Source organism: Plectrocnemia conspersa, unplaced genomic scaffold (assembly GCF_051122295.1).
Source record: "Plectrocnemia conspersa isolate PC_06_02 unplaced genomic scaffold, ASM5112229v1 ptg000001l, whole genome shotgun sequence".
In the NCBI taxonomy this organism is placed as follows: domain Eukaryota; kingdom Metazoa; phylum Arthropoda; class Insecta; order Trichoptera; family Polycentropodidae; genus Plectrocnemia; species Plectrocnemia conspersa.
The window spans coordinates 14903305-14923869 of NW_028277165.1; the positions used below are offsets into that span (position 1 = coordinate 14903305).

General features: G+C 32.1%; 1 protein-coding gene and 1 long non-coding RNA gene across 4 annotated transcripts in view; one reads left to right on the top strand and one right to left on the bottom strand.

Annotated features, from left to right (window-relative positions):
• The window catches only part of LOC148238954 (uncharacterized), an 85000-nt gene that overhangs the window by 24581 nt on the left and 39854 nt on the right, over positions 1–20565 (top strand). The window contains exon 4 of one of the 3 annotated variants that reach the window (XR_015809718.1): positions 19701–19831. The exons of the other annotated variants lie outside the window; for them this stretch is intronic. This is a non-coding gene — a long non-coding RNA (uncharacterized LOC148238954). Of the gene's footprint in view, positions 1–19700; positions 19832–20565 lie in introns of those variants that run through there. 3 annotated transcript variants of the gene reach the window in all.
• On the bottom strand, positions 8976–11299 carry LOC148238955 (uncharacterized). Its single transcript, XM_088193473.1, has 2 exons — positions 10597–11299; positions 8976–10524 (listed from the first exon to the last, which is right to left on the bottom strand). The coding sequence occupies exons 1-2, from the start codon at positions 11178–11180 to the stop codon at positions 10008–10010; spliced, it is 1101 nt and encodes a 366-aa protein (XP_088049599.1). The 5' UTR covers positions 11181–11299; the 3' UTR covers positions 8976–10007.

Genomic DNA, 20565 nt, shown 5'->3' on the forward strand with positions numbered 1-20565 from the left:
ACACTACCTGGCTTAAAGTAAATTATGAACACTTTGAGTAAATATTAAGCAAGCTGTACCAATCGGAAATTGAATTGCCGCACCTCACCTCGTATTTAATTTTAAAGAATTACACGTTGAAGTCTATGTTTATTAGAGTTTAATAGACATATTGTAAATTAATTAAAATGATACAATATTAATGACGCACTTAAATGAGATACATTATTAAAAAGATAAGATTTTTTAATGACGACTTATTAATAGTATGGCGCCTGTCTAAAAATAAGCAGATTGTACATAAAAAATAACCTATGAAGATTTTTTTATATATTGTATGATATCGTCATTAAAAAATACTATATCATTATTGTTATTAAAGTGATGTTTAGAATCTAAATTCTGTTTCGCTAGAATGTATATTATTTTAACAAATGTATACAGTTTCAACATATAAAATATTTGACAACTCACAAAACATTTCGAAAGCATTCTCGTAAAAGTTAAATAAAAAACATTTTTTTTAATAAAGCACGTCATAATGCATTGTTGGTTAACCATCTCAGCGTAACGTATTGTTTCGCTGACGTACATACACGTTTTATAATAAAAATATTTTACGTTTTATAATTGTTTATTCAATGTCATAGCACGTCCAACACATGATGTAAATATACGCATTTATTCAGAGAGTTTGAACACCCCCGGGTTTTCTCTACAGTAAATAAAAAAACACGAACCCTGCTACATTTACCCTGCCATCCAATAAACTCGAAACATGTTCGAAAAACATTTTGTTTGTTTCGACAAACTGATGAAACTTTAATAATACTATGCATATAGATACAATGGCGACATTCTATTAATATTAACTATATCTTATCAAAGATCAAACATGTAGTCAAAATTTAGAATGACTATGCACACATGTCGACGAAAACAAACACATTTTTTCTAGAGCAACGTGTTGCTTATGTGAGCGGAAAATGTTTGTTAAAATTTTCCACGTGTGCTCTCAAAGATACGGATACTGTTTGGAAGAGCTTAGGAAATTTTAGCGCACGTTTGTAAATAGATAACGGTTGCATTTAACTGTTGCCGTGCAGTTCGCGGTCTAATTTTATATTGACACGAACCGATTTTTGTAAATTATAATGTTCGTGCATCAGATACGTACGATGACAATTTCTTTGTAAATTGCAACGATGCCGAATTGTTATTGAAAAAAAGGCGAATCTTCCATAGACATGCAACTGTATCGTGACTCGCAATTGTTGCGATACAATTCGTGTGTTTTCAAAGAGACATTAAACTTATTAGGTTCAGTGAAAATGTTGCAAAACTTTCGCAGTCGCAATTTATTCGTCAGTCAATTTTGTTACAATGTTCTATTGTAGAATTTCAACATCAAACTTATATAAAACATAATAAAATAACGGAGAAATATTGTTAATCAGGTGCGCAAAAACCACAAAGAGATTTAATATATATTTTATTAAAATTAAATCATAGAATACCACGGCTACAAATCATAACATTATTTTTACTCTAAGAATGTGTGAGATGTTCTGCATTTAACGTGCAACTAAATTACCTCATTTCTTAGAAGCAAGTCACAGTTTACTTGATATAGATATAGAGTTATGATTAAACCGTAATTTATTTTAGTAATACAGTCTTAAAACTTGAAACTTCTAAAAAAAACTATCATTCAAATTGAATGTACCTTTTGATTAACAAATTATAATTAAAATATTATTTTTGGTATATATATAAACATTACAATCCACATTTACCACAACGTTATTTTAAAGCTTTTCCTCGTATATTTACAGTTTTATTTATATTTTATAGTTCTTAATCAGAATACATTTCATTCAATAAATATATTGTCCTGAGCAGAGTTATTTGTATATATTATAAAGTGTGAATTTCGATAATGCATACATTAACTAGTAAATTTATGCACTGTCAAATCACTTCAGTTACAGAACACTCAAAATAATTTTAAAAATGTAACTAGTCATTGTATGCTCTTACTGCAAAGTATTACGCTGTTAGGTTACAACGGAAGATTTAGTAAATTAAATGTATATATTCAATAGTTATTTTAAACTATTTATAGATTGGTTACAGAGAGTTATTCATGGGGTATTCACTGTTCTGTTAAACGCTCGTTCACTACAACCTTTTTTAAATGGACAGGTGATTAATTTGTTTCATTGTGGCCAACGTATATAATAATTAGAACCTTCGGTAGGGTAATTGTCAAACTCGCTCGTCTGTCAAATATTGTTCGTTGACGATGTAACAAGCTTACGTGAGAGAGTTCACACACTCACTAGTTAAAGCATACATTATATAATCAAAGTATACACGAAATGTAGCATTGTAATTTTTAGCCAAAACTCATAGTTAATGCATACTTTATCTAGTCATTGTATACTTTATCGAAATTTAACATTTTAACTGTATCATATATAAGACGAAGTAAATGAGCATCTGAAGGATCTAATCGTATCCTAAGTCGGGTTGAACTTCATAGCTAAACTAAGGCTTACATAAAGAGGGAAGCGGCTGCTTTCTCAGTATTTTCTGTCTCGATTGACGACATTGCTTTACTTGGTTTCGAATTCAGATAAACTATCAGGTGTTCAAGCTGAAGAGCGAGTCTCAAATGAAAGTGTCGTATTATTTATTTTAATAAGCTTGCTCGAATGTTTTTTTCTGCAACAGAAATTTGGTGGTGAAATTAGATTATTTTGTTTTCTTACTGAAACATTTTTTTTTGTTTATTGAACAAGATCCATTTTTAATCAAGATCTCTTTTAGCCTAATGCGTTATAACTACTAAATAAGTAGTGAGACATCAGATAGAAATAGTAACACATAAGATCTTACAATCAATAGATGTCACTATACACGATCTAGCTCAATTTTATTTTAATTATTTATCACGATATTCCTCCGTGAGATTAGGAAAAAATAATCTGTGATAGTCAATCGGAATTAGGAATATACAACAATTATAACTAAATTATCTTTGGTATCCCAAACACCAGTATTCATGTGATATTGGAACTTTTACAAAATCGTGCTGGTTTTACTTATTTATATTATTGTATAAAATCAGCTTCACAACAAAATATTCACATTTCAAATGAATTTTAAAATATGATAATGATTAAAGGAAATATGTTATAAATATAGCACCAGAGCAAGGTGTATATAAAATATTCTGCACGTGCTGTGAACTCCAGCATATGTATGCACTTTGACATTAACCGAGTAAATGTATATAAACGATGGCATTGATTTAGCATTAAATAACAAGTAATTGATATATGTGTCATAAAAAACAGAATAACACATAGCTTATATTAAAAAAAAATACAAAACTGAATGGAAATTATTCATGCTTAAAAAATGTTGCTGCTACATCGTAATCCATAGACGTTTTGTAATTGAATTATTATTGTATTATGCAACATAACAATGATTGTTAGACTAAAAATTATTAATAATATTAACAAATATACTTATTTTAAACCTATTTTTTTTTAAATCGCATTGATAGAGGTCTAACCCGTGATACTTGTATGTAGTACATAAATGGATAAATATGTCGCATGAAATTTTGCAATAATTAAAATATATTTTTGCTCAACTTAAAAAATTATTTTTTATCGATATTACAGATTTTGTGTTTCAAATTCTTTTAGGATTAATAATAGCGTATTGGTAGAGTTTTAATCTAAGTAAGAATTGTATTATATGTTCTTTTCGCTCCAAGTTATTTGAAACATGTCTTCAGCGCCTAAATGAATCTGAATCTACGAATCTGAATGCTGGACTGTCAGCAAAATATGAACAGGCACATTCTATACATTCTAAAGTAAAATATCCAAGCTTATAATTATATTATTTATTATAATAAAAAATATCAGAGCCTTATATTTTAGATATTAGTCGCCGATTTATACCATTGCTCTATCGTGCTATTAAATGATCATTTTTTAAGGCAATAAGAGAGTCAAGTATATTTTCTTGCTATATGGGAAGTAATAAGTGTGTCTGTAGGCTCCAGTTGTCTCTGAAACGCGTTTAACTCTAAATTCTGGACGTCGAGATTGATTACGAGAAGAGAGAAGCGGCGGCTTCTGCGATTTTCAATGGTCTGAAGTTCGGTCGATCTCCTCTTGGTCGAAATTTGTACAAACTTAATAAGTACAAATTAGAGAGCTCTTGAAATTTTGACGTCTTGAACTCCGAATAGGGTGTTATAGAAGAGTAAAATAAAGTATATATTTTGAAATACCATATTTTTTAAATAAGCACTTAATTTTTAATTCTCAGCTAATCTTTATATATTATGTGTAAGCAGTGGGAACGCTCGGTAACGAGCACTGCACATACATAGCTTATATTGCGATTTTTTATAATAATATTAGAAATTTAATGTGGAACATTTAAACCGAATTTTGACCAATAGGAGAGCGCAAAAAACAATTATCTTTTCTCAGAAGTCAAAAATCCACGTCAAAAGCAATAAAATCGCGCCGTCGCCGTCGCACTGCGACGGCGCCAACACGATTTTATTACTTTTGACATGAATTTTTGACTTCTGAGAAGTGATAATTGTTTTTGCGCTCTCCTATTGATCAAAATTCAGTTTGAATACACTTTAACAAATGCTCTCATATCAGAAGTCCGTAGTAACATTAGTATGAATAGCTATAATATTTTTAAAGCATGGTTTAAAAACGAATTGCAGACAACTTATTAGACGTTTGTCTCTACTCATTCTTTCGTTTATTTTTCCCTGGGAAGTGAGTTGGCTTAGTTTTTATTTTGAACTTAATAAAAGTTCTAAAACTATTAATAGTTTTAGAACTTTCTTTAGGTTAGGTTTAGGTTTACAGTAAATGGTCGTTTCGTAACTGTTGTCAGTTAAATTATATTTTCACTGGTAGAAATATATATGTATCTACTAGGGAAAATGTATTTGGACTTCACTAGTAAAAATATAACTTTACCAAAATATATACTTTCATTGTAACATCGCATCTAAATAAATAATAAGTATTTAAATATATAAATTTATTACTACACATAAAAAAGTTGAAATCTTGTAATTTTACTAGCACCTGCCAGATAAATTATATTATCACTAGAAAAATGTATATCTATTAGGGAAAATGTATTCCAATATGATTTTACGGAAATGACATATTTTAAAAAATATTTTCGGGATAGATTTGAGACTGTCTTTTTTAGATTTTCTTTTGGGGATAACCTGAAAATTTATGGTTTAGAATCAGGAACGTCATTTTAACGTTTTTAAATATTTTTCAATAAAATACATATAATTTAATTAAATGACATGCATTATTTTGGCCAAATTCAAGGGGGGGCAAATGCCCTCACCTACCTCTACCTCTCGGCAGGCCTTGGTATATACACTAGAGTTACCTTCGATATTTGTTTAAATAAAATACGTTTGCGCTGTAACTAGCTAGTGGAATATTTTTTACTATGCCATTACATTTAACGACTAGCTTGACGTGCTGACAAAAGTTGGTAGATCCAAATGAGTTGCGTGAAGTATGTCAGAAACTATAAAACATATCATGATGATTTTATTACTTAAACCGCAAATGTCAATTAGTTGTCATTAAATGTCGCATTAAAAACAGTCGGATATGTCAAAATTAAACAAAATCATAATGAATCAACAAAAAACTTATCTTACATAACGCAGTGTAACGAGACAATGACTTTGAAAAAATAAAATAATCGAGTCATTCCGTGTGCGCATTTAGCGCCTTCACAAAAGGACTTGGCACGGTCCGATGAGAAAAAAAAATGAGAGGACATCTCTATGTATAAAGTGTATATGCGGAAGGACAAAAAGACCCGAAGGAACCTGTTGAAACGCGAATCTGTGCGGTGCTCGAACGAGACCGGGAGCAAAATGAGAACTTTCACCTCGGCACTGAGTCACTTATCTTTATTTGTGAGTCACGCACCGGGGAGTATAACGTTCTCTCGCTCTTTCTTCCCCGCTTCCTAATGTTACGCAAAAACAGCTTAATTCAATGATTAATACTCTGTGAAAATTGGACATTGTAAAATTAATGAAAGACGCCTTAGTGCCGACAAACAACTCACCGGATGCGGCCCTGGGAAATCCCTTAAATTATTAAAAGTTTAACTCGGGTTTGCTACGGGTCGTGAATTGCATTAATTTTAATTTAAAACATGGGTTTATTAGTGTTGTTTCAGAATTAAATGGGCTTTTGTAGAAAATGGGAAAATAATTCACAAAAGTTTTATTAGAGATCTATGAAAATTTTATTTAGAAAACATAACCCTAGTACTACAATAAACCTCTAGTCTTTTGTGCACCACTTTTTATTTAATACAAATTACTTGTAGACTACATACAAACAAATTTATCAGTAAATAGGCGAGACTACATTGTTGACAATTTATAATGTCTATAGTTAGCAAAGCCAATATTTGACAGCGTTTGCGAATTGAAAAACTGTTGACCTGTTAAGGAAAACACGTGTACTTTTATTATTATTTTTTTCGCAAACTTCTGTATAAAATATGTGATCTTCTTTCAAACTCAAACCGCGAATTAACAAGGTTAATTTGTAAGGCAAATTTTAATTCAATAATTTCAATTGATGTTTCTTGCACTATTTATGAAACATTATAGTCATCTAAAATTTCTTAACAAATAATTAAATTACAACACTATAAAAAAAAAGATACTAAGATAAAGAATTTATATGTAAAATAGTATGCTGTTTTCAAAAAACACTTTTGCTTATAATTTGTGTTGCTGATGAATGAGTGTTGTCAAATCTTTTGGTTGTGTGACTGAGTGTCACATATTTCATAATAATCCTTCGAGAAAGCTAGAGGCAAATATAAGTCAATTCAAGTCTAACTCCGCCTCCAAAAGTCATCCTTTTGTTAAAGTTGCTATCGAGACTCCGCGTTGGGCGACCGTCTAATAACTACAAAGAACTGTTTTTTTTTTTTTTTTTTAATTATCGTTTATTACATAATTAAATAATACATTTTTATAAACATATATATTTACATTTCATTGGTTGCTGGTTAATTACCATTATCACAATTTACGATTGATTAGCTAAATTAAGAGGAATTACAAAAATAAGAATAATAAAAGAACATAAAATACGTTAAGTTTAGGTCAAAGTACATAAACACCTTTAACAAAAAAAAAAAAAAAAAAATTTAAATTATAAATATATATTTTTAATATAAAACTCGTAGACCTGGAGCTGTTAAATTAATAGATAAAATTTATGCGTCAGAGCAAGATGTGCTTTGGCATTTTGTGTTTATATTTAAATTTGAGTTTGTTTTTGTCGTAATCACCGATTCTTGAGATTAACGGGTTAGTATGATTTCGCGGTATTTTTTTATAATAATCATTAGTATGGTGGTGAACATGTTCTTTAATAGTTGGAATTAAATATTTATTATGAAGTTTTTTGAGGTTAGTATAAAAAGGTGTATTATAAATTATTTTTATAGCTTTATTTTGAACAACTTGTAGCTTAGAAAAGTTAGTATTACACGTATTACTCCACACTGGGCAGGCGTAAGTCATTGCCGGTCTGATTAATTGCTTGTATAATAGAATTTTATTTTTAGTATTTAGCGCACTTTTTCGATTAAAAATTGGTTTTAACGCCGCAATGGCTGCGAGCCCTTTAGATTTAAGTTCGGTTATATGTTTATTAAATTTAAGCTTGGAGTCCAGGTGAATTCCGAGGTACTTAACGCTCGCCTTCCATTCTATACATTTTCCCTGCTCGCTTATAATAGTCGGGGGCAAAGGTTGTCTTCGAGTTGTAAAAATTATAGCCTCCGTTTTGTCCTGATTTATTTTTATTTTCCACTTTTTGAAATAATTACTTAAGAGAGTTAAGGATTTTTGCAATTTTATTGAAATAGGCTTAAGACCGTAAGAGCTACTCATTATCGCCGTATCATCGGCATACATTGAAAGACAAGTATTTTTTAAAATAGGTATATCATTTGTGTACAAAATGAAAAGGAACGGTCCAAGTAAACTCCCCTGAGGAACACCAGCTGGGATATTACGCGGTATCGATTGTTCATTATTTACTGAAACAACATAACTTCGACGATCAAGGTAGGAGCGTAACAAGTGTAGCAGATAGTTAGGGGTTTTATATTTGTGGAGTTTGTAAATCAACCCATCATGCCACACAGTATCAAACGCTTTTTCCACATCTAACAATAAGAGTCCCGTTGATTTTTTCATGTTAAAATTAGCAGAGATGTGCTCTGTTAACCTATTGAGCTGATGAGTCGTAGAGTGGTTTTCGCGGAAGCCAAACTGTTCATTGATAATTTTATTCCCCAAAGATCCCTTTAAACGTGATAAAATTATTTTTTCAAATAGTTTACTGAATGACGGTAATAAGCTTATTGGACGATAATTAATTGCGATAGTGTTATCCTTTCCTGGCTTTCTAATTGGGTGGATCTTTGCGGTTTTCCAAATAGCGGGAAAGTACCCGAAAGATAAGCAGGCATTAAAAATATTTGTTAGATAATTGATGCTAATTCTTGGAAGTTGTTTTATCGTAACGTTATCTAATTTATCTATACCGGGACTTTTTCTATTCTTTAAATTTTTTATGATGTTATTAACTTCTGATAAACCAACTTTGTTCACTAAACTAATATCTACGCTAGATGAATTAATATTTCGTATCGCACGGGCGACTTTGTTGTCTATTTTTGAATCTAAGTAATTTACAGTAAGCGAATAAGATGTGGAGAAAGCGCTGGCTAAATTTTCTGCCTTATCCTTGTTCGTGCATGCGATGGTGTTTCCATTTTTTAATGGGGGTATTTCCGAATGTTTATATTTAAGTGATTTAGTTATTTTCCATAAGGAATTATCTGCCGGGTTTAGATTTTTTAGTTTACGCGTCCACGATTCGTTTTTTATTTGCTGAATTTTATCGCGAATATAACTAGTTACGCGGTTTATTACAGATTTAAGTCGCGGAGATTTATTATTTTGCCACTGTTTTCTTAGTTTATTTTTGATTTTTATTATTTCGATAAGTTGTGGAGTAAGTTGATTTTTATTATTATGATTTTTACGCGTCGGTATTGATGATATTTTGGCTTCTTCGATAACGGATGTTAAATAACTGATATCATCGTCAATTTGTTTAATGTTATGCGGAGTATAATTCTGTCGCTCATCTTGCAAACGAGACTCGACTATATCTTTAAACTTTTTCCAGTCAGCTTTTAAATAGTCAAAAAGCGTTTCAGAGACTACCTCCGCTGAACCCTCCAGCGAGAATAACACTGGAAGATGGTCAGAAGACAATGCCTGAACGCAATACATTTCTGACGTATTTAAGTTACCCTTAACCAAAGCAATATCCAGAATTGACGGCGTCATGTGATTGGAAGGGTAATGCGACGGTGAATTTGGAAAGTTAACAATCGTGTCAGAGTCGCTCAAGTAGTTAAAAAGTGACGCTCCAGATCGATTTGCCCCAGAACAGCCCCAATGCATATGACGGGCATTGAAGTCCCCAGTCAGAATGACCGAGTCTCCTAGAGAAAATATCGAATCTAGATCACTTCGGAGCAGTTCGTCACTAGGCGAATTATACCCCGCAGCAATTATTATTATTTTATTTTTATGAATAATTTGAATCGCGACGGTTTCTAGATTATTAGTGTTAGTGTTTATACGTGCGTGTTTTATCGATTTTTTAACAAATATCGCGACCCCTCCGCCTGGCCTTGAGGGTCGGTCCCTCCGAATGCAGGCAAAGTTAGGTAAATATACGTTAACATGTGGTTTTAGATAAGTTTCGGTGACTACGACAATATCAAGTTTGTACTCACTGATTAACAGCTCCAGCTCTCCGGTTTTATTACGGATCCCACGGGAATTCCACGTCATGAGTTGAATGTCTTCTTTAGAAGAGGTCATCGAGATACTCGACCATCATCAAAGCAATTTCAATTTTGCTAGCGCACTTTCCGGCCTTAGTTCGGATTTCCTGGAGGATAGTCAGCATCCTGCGAAGCTCATCAGTAGACATGACTTCGGATGAGGGCTTCTCAGACTGTCGCGCTTGGGGGCGTTGTTGCGTCTTAATTGGGGTGGCTTCCGGGACGATAGTCGGTTTTTTCACTGCTGGTTTCGTTGGCCGAAGGGCAGGAAACTGACTCTGTTCCAGAGCGAACGTTGGCTTGGGTGCGGTCAGTACGGCGGTATGTGGCTTTTGCTGCCTCTTCTTCATCTGCAGGAGATATTCTGTCCTGCGAGGACAGTCCTTGTAGTTGGCCGGGTGACTTCCGCTGCATCCAGTGCAGGTTGCTGGCGTCTCTCGGTCTTTTTTAGTGCATTCGGAAGTGGCGTGGTTTCCTGTGCATTTCACGCATCTGGGGTCTCGTTGGCAGTTCCTCGCAGCGTGGCCATACTGCTGGCATCTGAAACATTGAGTCGCGTGCGACTTATTACGCTTGTATTTTTCAAGCGTGGCCTTAGTGAAGCAAACGTACCGGATGCTTCTTATGGACGTCACTGTCGTCTCAGCGGAAAATTGCGTCAGGTAGAGCCGCGAGGAGGTCTCTGCCTTGGTGTTCATCGCCGTTACTTTGACGACGCTTAATCCTTGCCGCTCCAAATCAGCAGCGATTTCTTCAACGGGAACCTCAGGAAGCCCCCTCAAGACAGATTTAACTGTCTTGTCTTCGTCGGCAGTGAAGGTGTGAAAGGCACGGCGGCCCTTCAAACCATCCATCAGGGTCGCTCGTAGTTCAAGCGTCGCACACTGGATGGAAACATTACCTCTTCCGGTGTAGCGGAGGGTAAAATTACCTGATTTGGTCATCGACTTGATGAGGTCGATGGTCTGGAGATGTGTGCCAACCACCTCCATGATGACAGGTGGCACTCTTGCGTGTTTACTCCCGGCAACTTCGGGGAGTTTGTCATACCTGTTATGACTTGAAGTCGGCAACAGGTTGGCGTCAGTAGAGGGTCTTGCAGTTTTCTTTGGCATCTGCCATTCATGCTCTGCTGATGGCGATAGGTACGCTTTTAACGTACCCACCGCACGCTTGCGCGTAAGCGTCTTCTTCATCGCGCCGGCAATGTCTCTGGCGTCGTAGTTGTTGCAAATGGTCGCGGGTGGGGGGTCGGAGCTTTGAACGGCAGCGAGAGCAGGCGCGGATGCGTCCGTTCACCGCTGAGGTACAGAGCAGAGTGTGACAAAGAACTGTTTAAAACGTGCTCATTCCATGCGAGGCCATCAATGTAATGTTGATTATCAAAGCTTGTAAATAAAATGGTTTAGTGATTTTTTGTGATAATTTTTTCTCGTTTTAAACTGACAGGCATAAGCCTAATGCGTCTGGAAATCGTTGACATCTGCATAATTAATCAAAAATTGTTATGTGTACTTTAATTTATAATTAATAAATGTCATTTGGTGACCGGAGGTGACGGATGGCAATTAGACACAAATTGAGCCGCTGCAGTAGTATTTTTATTGCGATAAAGTTACAATTTAACGGGCCGCGGGCCCGCACTGGCGTGCGAGCCCGCCGAATTTTAGTATGAAATTATTTTCCAGTATTTTTATTGTAATATATCTAATATTATTGATAATTTTATTAAAAGCAAATCGTATTATATCATTTAAATTCAATATTTCTCAAATGTAAATCGGTCGATATTATAAATATTTTCATGTTTAATTCCGATACAATTTAGATAAAATCTGTCACATTAAATTCATTAAATTATATATCAATCAATTTGAACTTATCTAAAAATGTTTTTTTAATACTAATACATCATTACATATTTTTATATACACAATAACAACTTGTTAATTAAAAAAGAAATTATATTTGCATTAAGATCTTGCAATATGTTTAGATGTCAATAACGCTAACGTAATTGATATCATTACTTAACTAATTATATACAATTACGAAGAGTAATTCTGTAATTACTTGTCATTTATTTAAAAAACTGCTAATATAAACTAGTTTCAATATCAACGAGCTAGTTATTATCACTCTTTATATTTTTATCTAGAAGATAATTTCAATTCATCTAAGCAATCGACAATGCTCTTCTAAATATAAGGTGCTCTATTTACAGGATGTTTATCTATATGTAATGATCATTGTCTCACTATAGTGACGTTGTAAAAAATATACTTTACAACAGATAAGGTTCATCCGGCATTAAAATTAATACTTGAACACGCCGAGCGCAAATAATCCCAATTTATCAATTAGACTAAAAATAGCTAACAAATCACTGCGAATATAGCGAGGGTCCACAAATAAAACGACACTTAATATATTAACTTGTAAGTTTTTGATAATAAATACAATAGTTTATTTTCGACATAAAGAAACTTATATATATATACTACTTAAAATAAAATGTGATATCAATTTCCAATTCAAAGCACGTAATTGCAATCTGTGACAAAGATTTTACTATAATGAAATTGTATAGTTTTTTAACGTTATATTTTGTTAAAAGCATATGTATGTATATGTATATATTTTACTTTATTGGAATCCAGTCGCTGAATTCGCTTCACAATTTAAAGATAGACAGTTCATGACCTCGATGAAAATTTGAAACCAACATAAATATTATTCTTTAAGCAGATATATTTTTAAATCCATTGTCTTATTTATGAAAATATAATCAATAGTTGTATTGATATGAGCTTATGCGAATAAAATTATATATATTATACATTTAGGGTCAAAGAAAGAACATCAAGCGTAAGACGTAGTGGGTCAATTGATTCTAAAAGAATAATAGCAGGAATTTCCAATTCTTTTTTAAACAGCAACATCCTGGTGTTAAGATTTATGACTTGATTTAACTGAGTCGTAATATTGTGTTTTGAAAATAATTATTTTAGTCACGTGAATTACCACATGGGAGAAAAACGCCCTAAATTAGTCGGCAGTGTAACATGGACTTATTTGTTACCATATACATTGGATGACATGTATATTTTTAGATCGTATTTTATCTAATCTATAATACGTTCATTGATATTATCCGAAGCTAAATATAGCATATTTATAATCTCATTGATCATGTTTTCTTAGTATTCTAATATTGGGTGGAAATTATTGAATCAAATTTATTTAATATTCATGAAAGAATAGACTTTAATTATTTTAAAATAATAGTTTCACTTTAAAACGCCATGTCTCTATTATTGTTGTCGATAAGAATCGACTTTTCATCAGTGCAACAATTGCTTCAGATTATTCACAATGGAGGTTGATTATAAAATTTGTATATACTATTGTATTATGATTTTTAACAATTGCGAATAAATAATCTAATGCACTGCAAAGTGAAATCAGTTTTTAGTTACTTATCACATGAATTGATTAAAATTTTAAATGAATAATAATTCGTTGATTATACTACTTTATATTGTATTACTTTTCATCGCAAATAATGTATGTATCTACATTTATAAATCTGGAATAATCTAGATTTTTGACACTAACAAAGCAGATAATGCTTGTGTTATGTCTGACGTTTTTCACGCTAAATCGAGCATATCTATGGTATATATATATATATGGTATTTTATCTATAGATATGAAAATATTACGTTTTGCCATTAAAAATATTTTTACAAATATAAACCGTTGACGTTTGTAAATATTTTCAATGTCACTGTCGCAACGTAAAATAAAATAAAGAATTTATTTATGGCTCTTGATTGCAAAAGTTTATTCTCATGAATATAACGTTTAAATACAAACGGCGTATCTTTGCGGAAAGTACGCAGATGTAAAAAAAAAGTAAAAGCAATTATTTAAAGAGAAAAAATAACAAACACTGAAGAAAAAATCAAACAACAACAACAACGAAGCTTGGACGCATATGGTTGTTCAAAATATTTAAATTACCACATGCCTCTGTGACGTACTACACTACTTAAAGTTTACAAAACAATATGAGCGATTGAAAGCATTGTACGTATAATGAAACACAAAAAAACTGCTATAATCGTTTACATTAAATTATAAAAACATATACAATTTTCTAACATATGTCTTAGAACTATTTGAAAAATTTATAATAAGAAATCCGCGTTATAACTAAACAATTTATTCGATTAAATCCCGAATCAATTAAACTCTTTTATATTATGCTTGCACTACACTCTCTGGAAGTTGTCCAAACCGAAGTTCAAGTGAAGTCGGCCGAGGTCACCGACTTCCGAGTAGCGGCCACACTGCCACAGATTTCATATGCCGACCGGACGGCGGCCTTGAATAACGTCCGCACGGCGGCTGCTGTTACGTACAGTTGGCATATTTGCGCGCTATCGAAAAATGTGCCAAATATTATTAAAATTACGCTACTGATAATTATAAAAGTTTGTGTGGGCACTCACCAATACAATATCAATGAAAACTTTTCGGTCGTAAATATTAAATTTACGCAAAATCTTTGTCGGCTTTTGCAAAATGCCATAAGGCATAAAAATTATACTTCAAAATACGAACAACACATCTGTGACTATCCTAGAATTTGTCGCCATCGATTCTAAATAAGAATTCGTTATGGTGTGACATTTATACTAACCGGTCTAGGAATATTGTAAAAGATTTTTTATAACAAAATCAAGTAACACTAATTATTTTTTAGTTATTTAATTTTATATGAAAAGAAATATAATAACGATATCTGTTATAAGAATATACTATCAAAAATATAATTAATCCCTTTCGGTGCCCTAAAATATTCAAAGATGTCAGTAAGAGTCTGTTGAAAGGGGAAGTATCTCACCGCTTGCGCTCGAAAGAGCAGCTTCGACTTCGTTCCGTTTGCCGACAATGTTCGGAAGCCCTCGAAACTGACCAAGTCGACTGAATTACCCCCACTTTACCTCCCGTTCTCGGTAACTTCGGACAACTTCTGAGAGATTTTAGAGCGGGCAGAACCGAACTCGACCGAAGTAACCCACTATATTCTCCGTCCTTGGCCAACCTTGACCAATTTTCAGAGAGTGTAGTGCAGGCATTAGACTATTTACTCGATTGAATATAATTTTATCGTAAACCAATTATATAATAAACAATATGAACATTGATTTCATTATGTTTTGATCTAATAAATCGGTATTTTCGGGGTACTTTTATTATATTCAATTATATATCCTTTCGATGATCGTCAAATATGATCCTTTCGACGTGTTAAATTTGTTTATTCTAGTCGTATTTTTTATAAGAAACGTTGCGTGACCTTTGAAGTTTGAAAATGTAGTGATTTGGCAACACTGCACTTGTCGTTCTAAGTAGCACATTGCACAGGCTGACCGCTTTATTAATTAAATGCGATTTTTGTCACGTATAAATGCACTTGCCGGAGAAACGTAAGAACTAATATGTTTTTTATTATTGCGCTTTTAACTTATATATGTTACAGTGAACGTTTTATTTTTTATTACAAATCTGATTACCATGCCCTGATAGATTTTCCTAATGCGTCATAATGGCCATTTTACAAACAATAACCAAATAAGTAGCTCATGACAAATTTTGTCGAATGCTTTTTGAAAGTCGCTATAGATTAAATTCGAACAGGATTTTGTCACCTAAAGGTTCGTGATCGTGGAACGATGTAAGCGAAACCCGTGTTTTACTGTTGTGGATTTATCTGTGAAGAATTATATACAAATAAAATTCTGAAGTTTTGGATACACCTTTAATATACAAAGTTTCGAATAACTTATTAATCTTAGTTTTTGAAAATGTATACGAATATGATGTAACATTTTTACGACATAGTACGAACAAATATATTTTGCATTTTATATATTTAATGCGACCCAAGTGTTTAGAAACGCAGTATTAATTTCTAAAATCAATCAACCATTGTTCGAGATTGCACAAAACGAGAGCGGAGCAATCTTATTTAGTCCCGCTGGATGCAGTGATCAGCAGAAGCGTTTTGATTATACCAGATGATCAATTGAACGTCCGCAATTTGATTGAAATCATAATTGAATTATTTTTTATATTAATTCTGTAAGTAAATATAAACATTTTTACATTATAAACCACATGTTTATATAAATATTTCACTAAAGTATAAGTTACATTATTGAAACAACAGCTACTTTATTTATATATTTTATAAATAATTTATTTTACATTATGTTGCATCAAAGCATAGCATCAATTTGATTATGCTGGTTCACAGGTGAACTTTATTTATAATAATATAATTGTATATATGATATATAAAATGTATGTACAATTTCATATGCTGTTAACATCCGTATCCTCTCTTAAAATGTACATAATGAATGTATTTCAAACTACATAATTTCAAATCAAAGCGTAATGCGGTTAAAGATAATTTCCTATAATAATTTACACGCGAAATAAATCAAATTATTATTATTTCATATTACGCCATGAGCGGTAAAATTTGATTATTTTATAATACGCTTCCTTGCAAAATGCGGATATCGTTTTGGTATATTTTGAGTAGAAAATTGTTTCCGCTCTTCGCTTCCGCTTTTCGTATTGGTTTTTCAATAGTACAATGATGGCACTGTATCATTAAATTTACATAATGCTTTTGAAGCAAAATCATCAGACTTTACACAAAATTTCGGCATGAGGTTGAAATGCTAATTTCACATTATGCTGGTAATGAGTTTCATTACAGTGATTCAGTAATTACAAATACAGGTATTCTTCCAATTTGATACAAAAAAATAACGGTTCAAATTGAATACCATCGCATATGTGTATTCAACATCTAACATTTTAACCTTATTCTTTGTTTTTGATAAGAGTTAAGTACCTATGTATATATAATATTGAGTTATTTTATCATTGCTTCAAGAGCAAAATTATAATTTAGTGTTGTAGTGTAAGTGTTCCTCAATATGCTATTTGATATTAATAAAGGATAAATTGCATCGATACTCATTTAATTACAACATAATGAAGCAATTTGGTTTTCCCCGGGCCAATAATCGACCGTATGATATTCACACTGGCGCTTACATTAGCTATCAAAAAGCTTATCCCTCCCATGCTTATCAAATACCCTTTTGGCAATTTTCCTCTGTACGAGAGATGCTAAGCGCCGATATAAGTGACGCAATCGAGAAAATTCGCGGAAAAAAATTTCATTAACAGCCTACCGTGGCAGTGACGTCACGATATGACGTCACAAAGAGTCTGATAATATGTTTTCTGATGGGGTAGAAAATTTAAGAGGCTTATCCTCAATCAAAAGCGTAGTAAATAATTTATTTAATAAAAATATAAGATACATGTATGAAAACGAACTGAATCTAATTTTGACTTTACTTAAAATCAATTAGCTTTAATAAAAATGCTTGGATAATTTCTTGAGAAAGGTGAAAGGCACAAAGATCAGCTCGTACTTCTATTGTGTGAATTTTCGTTCTAGAAACCTGATTTTTTTCTCGCCAAATATAATAATACCACCTTTAATCCAATTTGATTACATAGAGTAACGGTTATTGGCGTGTGATACATAACAAAAATAACTCGCTTTCAGTCTTCGTAATAACCAAAAAACATGCATAATCGATTAGTTTGCCCTAGAAATTGAGAGCTTGTTGTTTAAATTTGGTATAATGAAATTCTTGACCGTATTCCATCGATTATAAGACAAAGGCAAACCCTGATTTTTAAATAGCAATAATCATAAAAATATTATAAAATCTTTATTGTGAAGATAAATATTAATGGTCTGAAATATCACAATCAAAAATGTTGGCTCTGGTTTTTTAATAACATTTTTATTTTAATTAGGTGTCATTGATTTCTTTAATTTTTAAGTGCGTAAGCAATGCCGCGTTTCTTAGACGAGTACTTTATTATTGACTACGGGAATTGTTTCCAAGCAACTGATATTTTGAGTCGCCATAGATTGTAAGACGCCATCGATTATAAGACGTAGTACTGAATTCAAAGACTCTAAAACGAAAATAAACATGCGTCTTATAATTGATGTATACGATATTAAATTTTGAATAATTACATATACAGTGTTTCTTAAAAGACTATATATATATTTTAAAATAATATGAAATATAAAAAATACTTATATAATTAAATTAAATACATGGTAATAAAATCGTCAATTGAGCCTGTTTTAATAGTTCCTCTTAACCTTTTCGTTACCCCAATGACTTTTTTCTTTCTTAATACCTCTACAAATACGTTCCTGAACATTCATCGTCACTGATGTATTTATTTTTAAGTTCAAATTATAAATATTTATAAATTATATTAAGTTACAACAGTTAAAACTATTTTTTTACAATTTATATTGTCATATAAATACGTGATGTCGTTCGTAAATTATCTGTGGATCGTTTCAAAAATCAAGTTAAAATCTTGACTAAACCAGATCTGACTGGTCTTCAATACCGGTATTGTAGCAAAAATATACCTTTAATACTACCGGTATTATAACATGAAATATCGATAGTACCGGAAAAAATCTATATTTTTTCAAATGCGTACATTTTATTTTTTTAAAACGATATATGCATGGTTTAAAACTATGAAAGAATCGATGCCCATATTGCTTTGAAAGCATAAACCATAAATAAAATGATGCTCATTGTAGGGGATTAACCTAAGTGATGGGCGGGGAGGCAACCTTTTTTATGCCAAGGGCATAAAAAATTGGATATTTATAAAATCATCCGCGGATCATTCAAAATTCTCAACTGCAAAGTTATCATTTGTTTTACCTCTGCTTGTCATACATGAACACCAAAATTCTCCAAAAACATCATAAATCTTCGGTGGCCAGCTGAGCGTAACCCGTATTTTTTTACTGTTTATAACCAAGGATATTAAAAAAAATACATCACTCAATAATTATTTTTTTTAACATGAAATTTGTAGATTTATTGAACTTTGAGCCATATCTGCTGTGGTCCAGCCCAAATGAGCTCGTGGGCCGTATACGGCCCGCCTAAGTAGTAGACCTAAGTAGTGTTATTGGCGTGGGATATCAAAGTTAAAAATACTTACCACACAAAGTATAAAATACTTACCTTATTTAAACAGAAATAAATAAATAGATATTCTAAAATAAATATTATATGTGAATTAAATAAAATAAAAATATAAAAATAAATCACAATCAGCAATATCGTGAATCTGTTTTTCAAAACTATATAAAAACTCAGGCGGCATCTAGAAGCGGTCAATGAGAGATGATATGTTGTCAAAAATTACATTTTCTTATGTGGCGACAGCGAAAGGGTCTTATTCTTAAAACTTGCGTTAATTTACTGTGACCAAAATGATAATCTATCAAACAAGAATCACACACAAAAGCCCTCGTTACGACCAGAAAAATATCACGCAGGTGTTCTTAATGTAAATATTCTCTGTCATTGAGAGCATATTTATTTGTTGCGAAACGCTTACAACCAGAACCCCAAGTTTCCCATTGCAATGCAATAAGACCTTGGACAATGCCCATCAAGCGAATGTCGCCTTCTATACACGTATATCTTGTTGTTCTAATAAGCGAGTATATCTATCGCTGCATGAGTGTGATTGTTTGCCAAGCTTTGCAGCCCTGGATACTTAAACATTAAAGAAGGTAATCTCGAAGAGACCAGCAGCGGACTACATACGATTATGGACGCACACATACCGCCGCCAGCTTCTCACCACCACTTGGAGAATATACTGTCGCTGCCACACCATTCAAAACTCTGTGGATCGTCCACTGACATCATCCCACCGCCAACTTCTCCACCACCTCTCAAACAAAAGATTTCGTCATTTATCGTCTATCGCAACATATGTAAATAATGTAATAAAATAGTTTCTACCAAGCGTTTCACTACGAAATCACGCCTCTAGGGTTCTCAAACTTAAATTTTTATTGTTCCAAAAGATTAAAGATTTTCTCCCCACATTTTAAAAAAAAATTTTTGACGATGTAATAAATAATTGGAAGTGAAATAATAAATGAGGTATAAAGGATTTTGAAAACAGTCGTCTAAGTCGTCTTTTCTTTAATTTTGTTAATCTCACATAATTGTTAATTATAATAAATACATAATATATAACATTATAATATAAACGGTATCCAATCTTCTTTAAGTAAAAAACAATCTTATAATCCATTACCTAATGAGCTTGCTGTTGCGTTTATGTTAATGAGGTAAATCGTCTACTTAGTGAAAGGTGATAGCCGCATGGTAACGATGTAATAAAATATTTATTAATAATAAACATATGAATTATATTTCAATACACTAAATAAATTTTGAACATCAAATATTAATTTTATTTAACTTATGTTAGAAAGTTATACTTTGCCAATTAATTTTAAATTAAATTAAGCAAAACGGTCCAAATTAATAATTTAACTTATATTATACCATCAATATACCACAGTTCATTACTTAATTAAATTTAAAGCTACTTTCT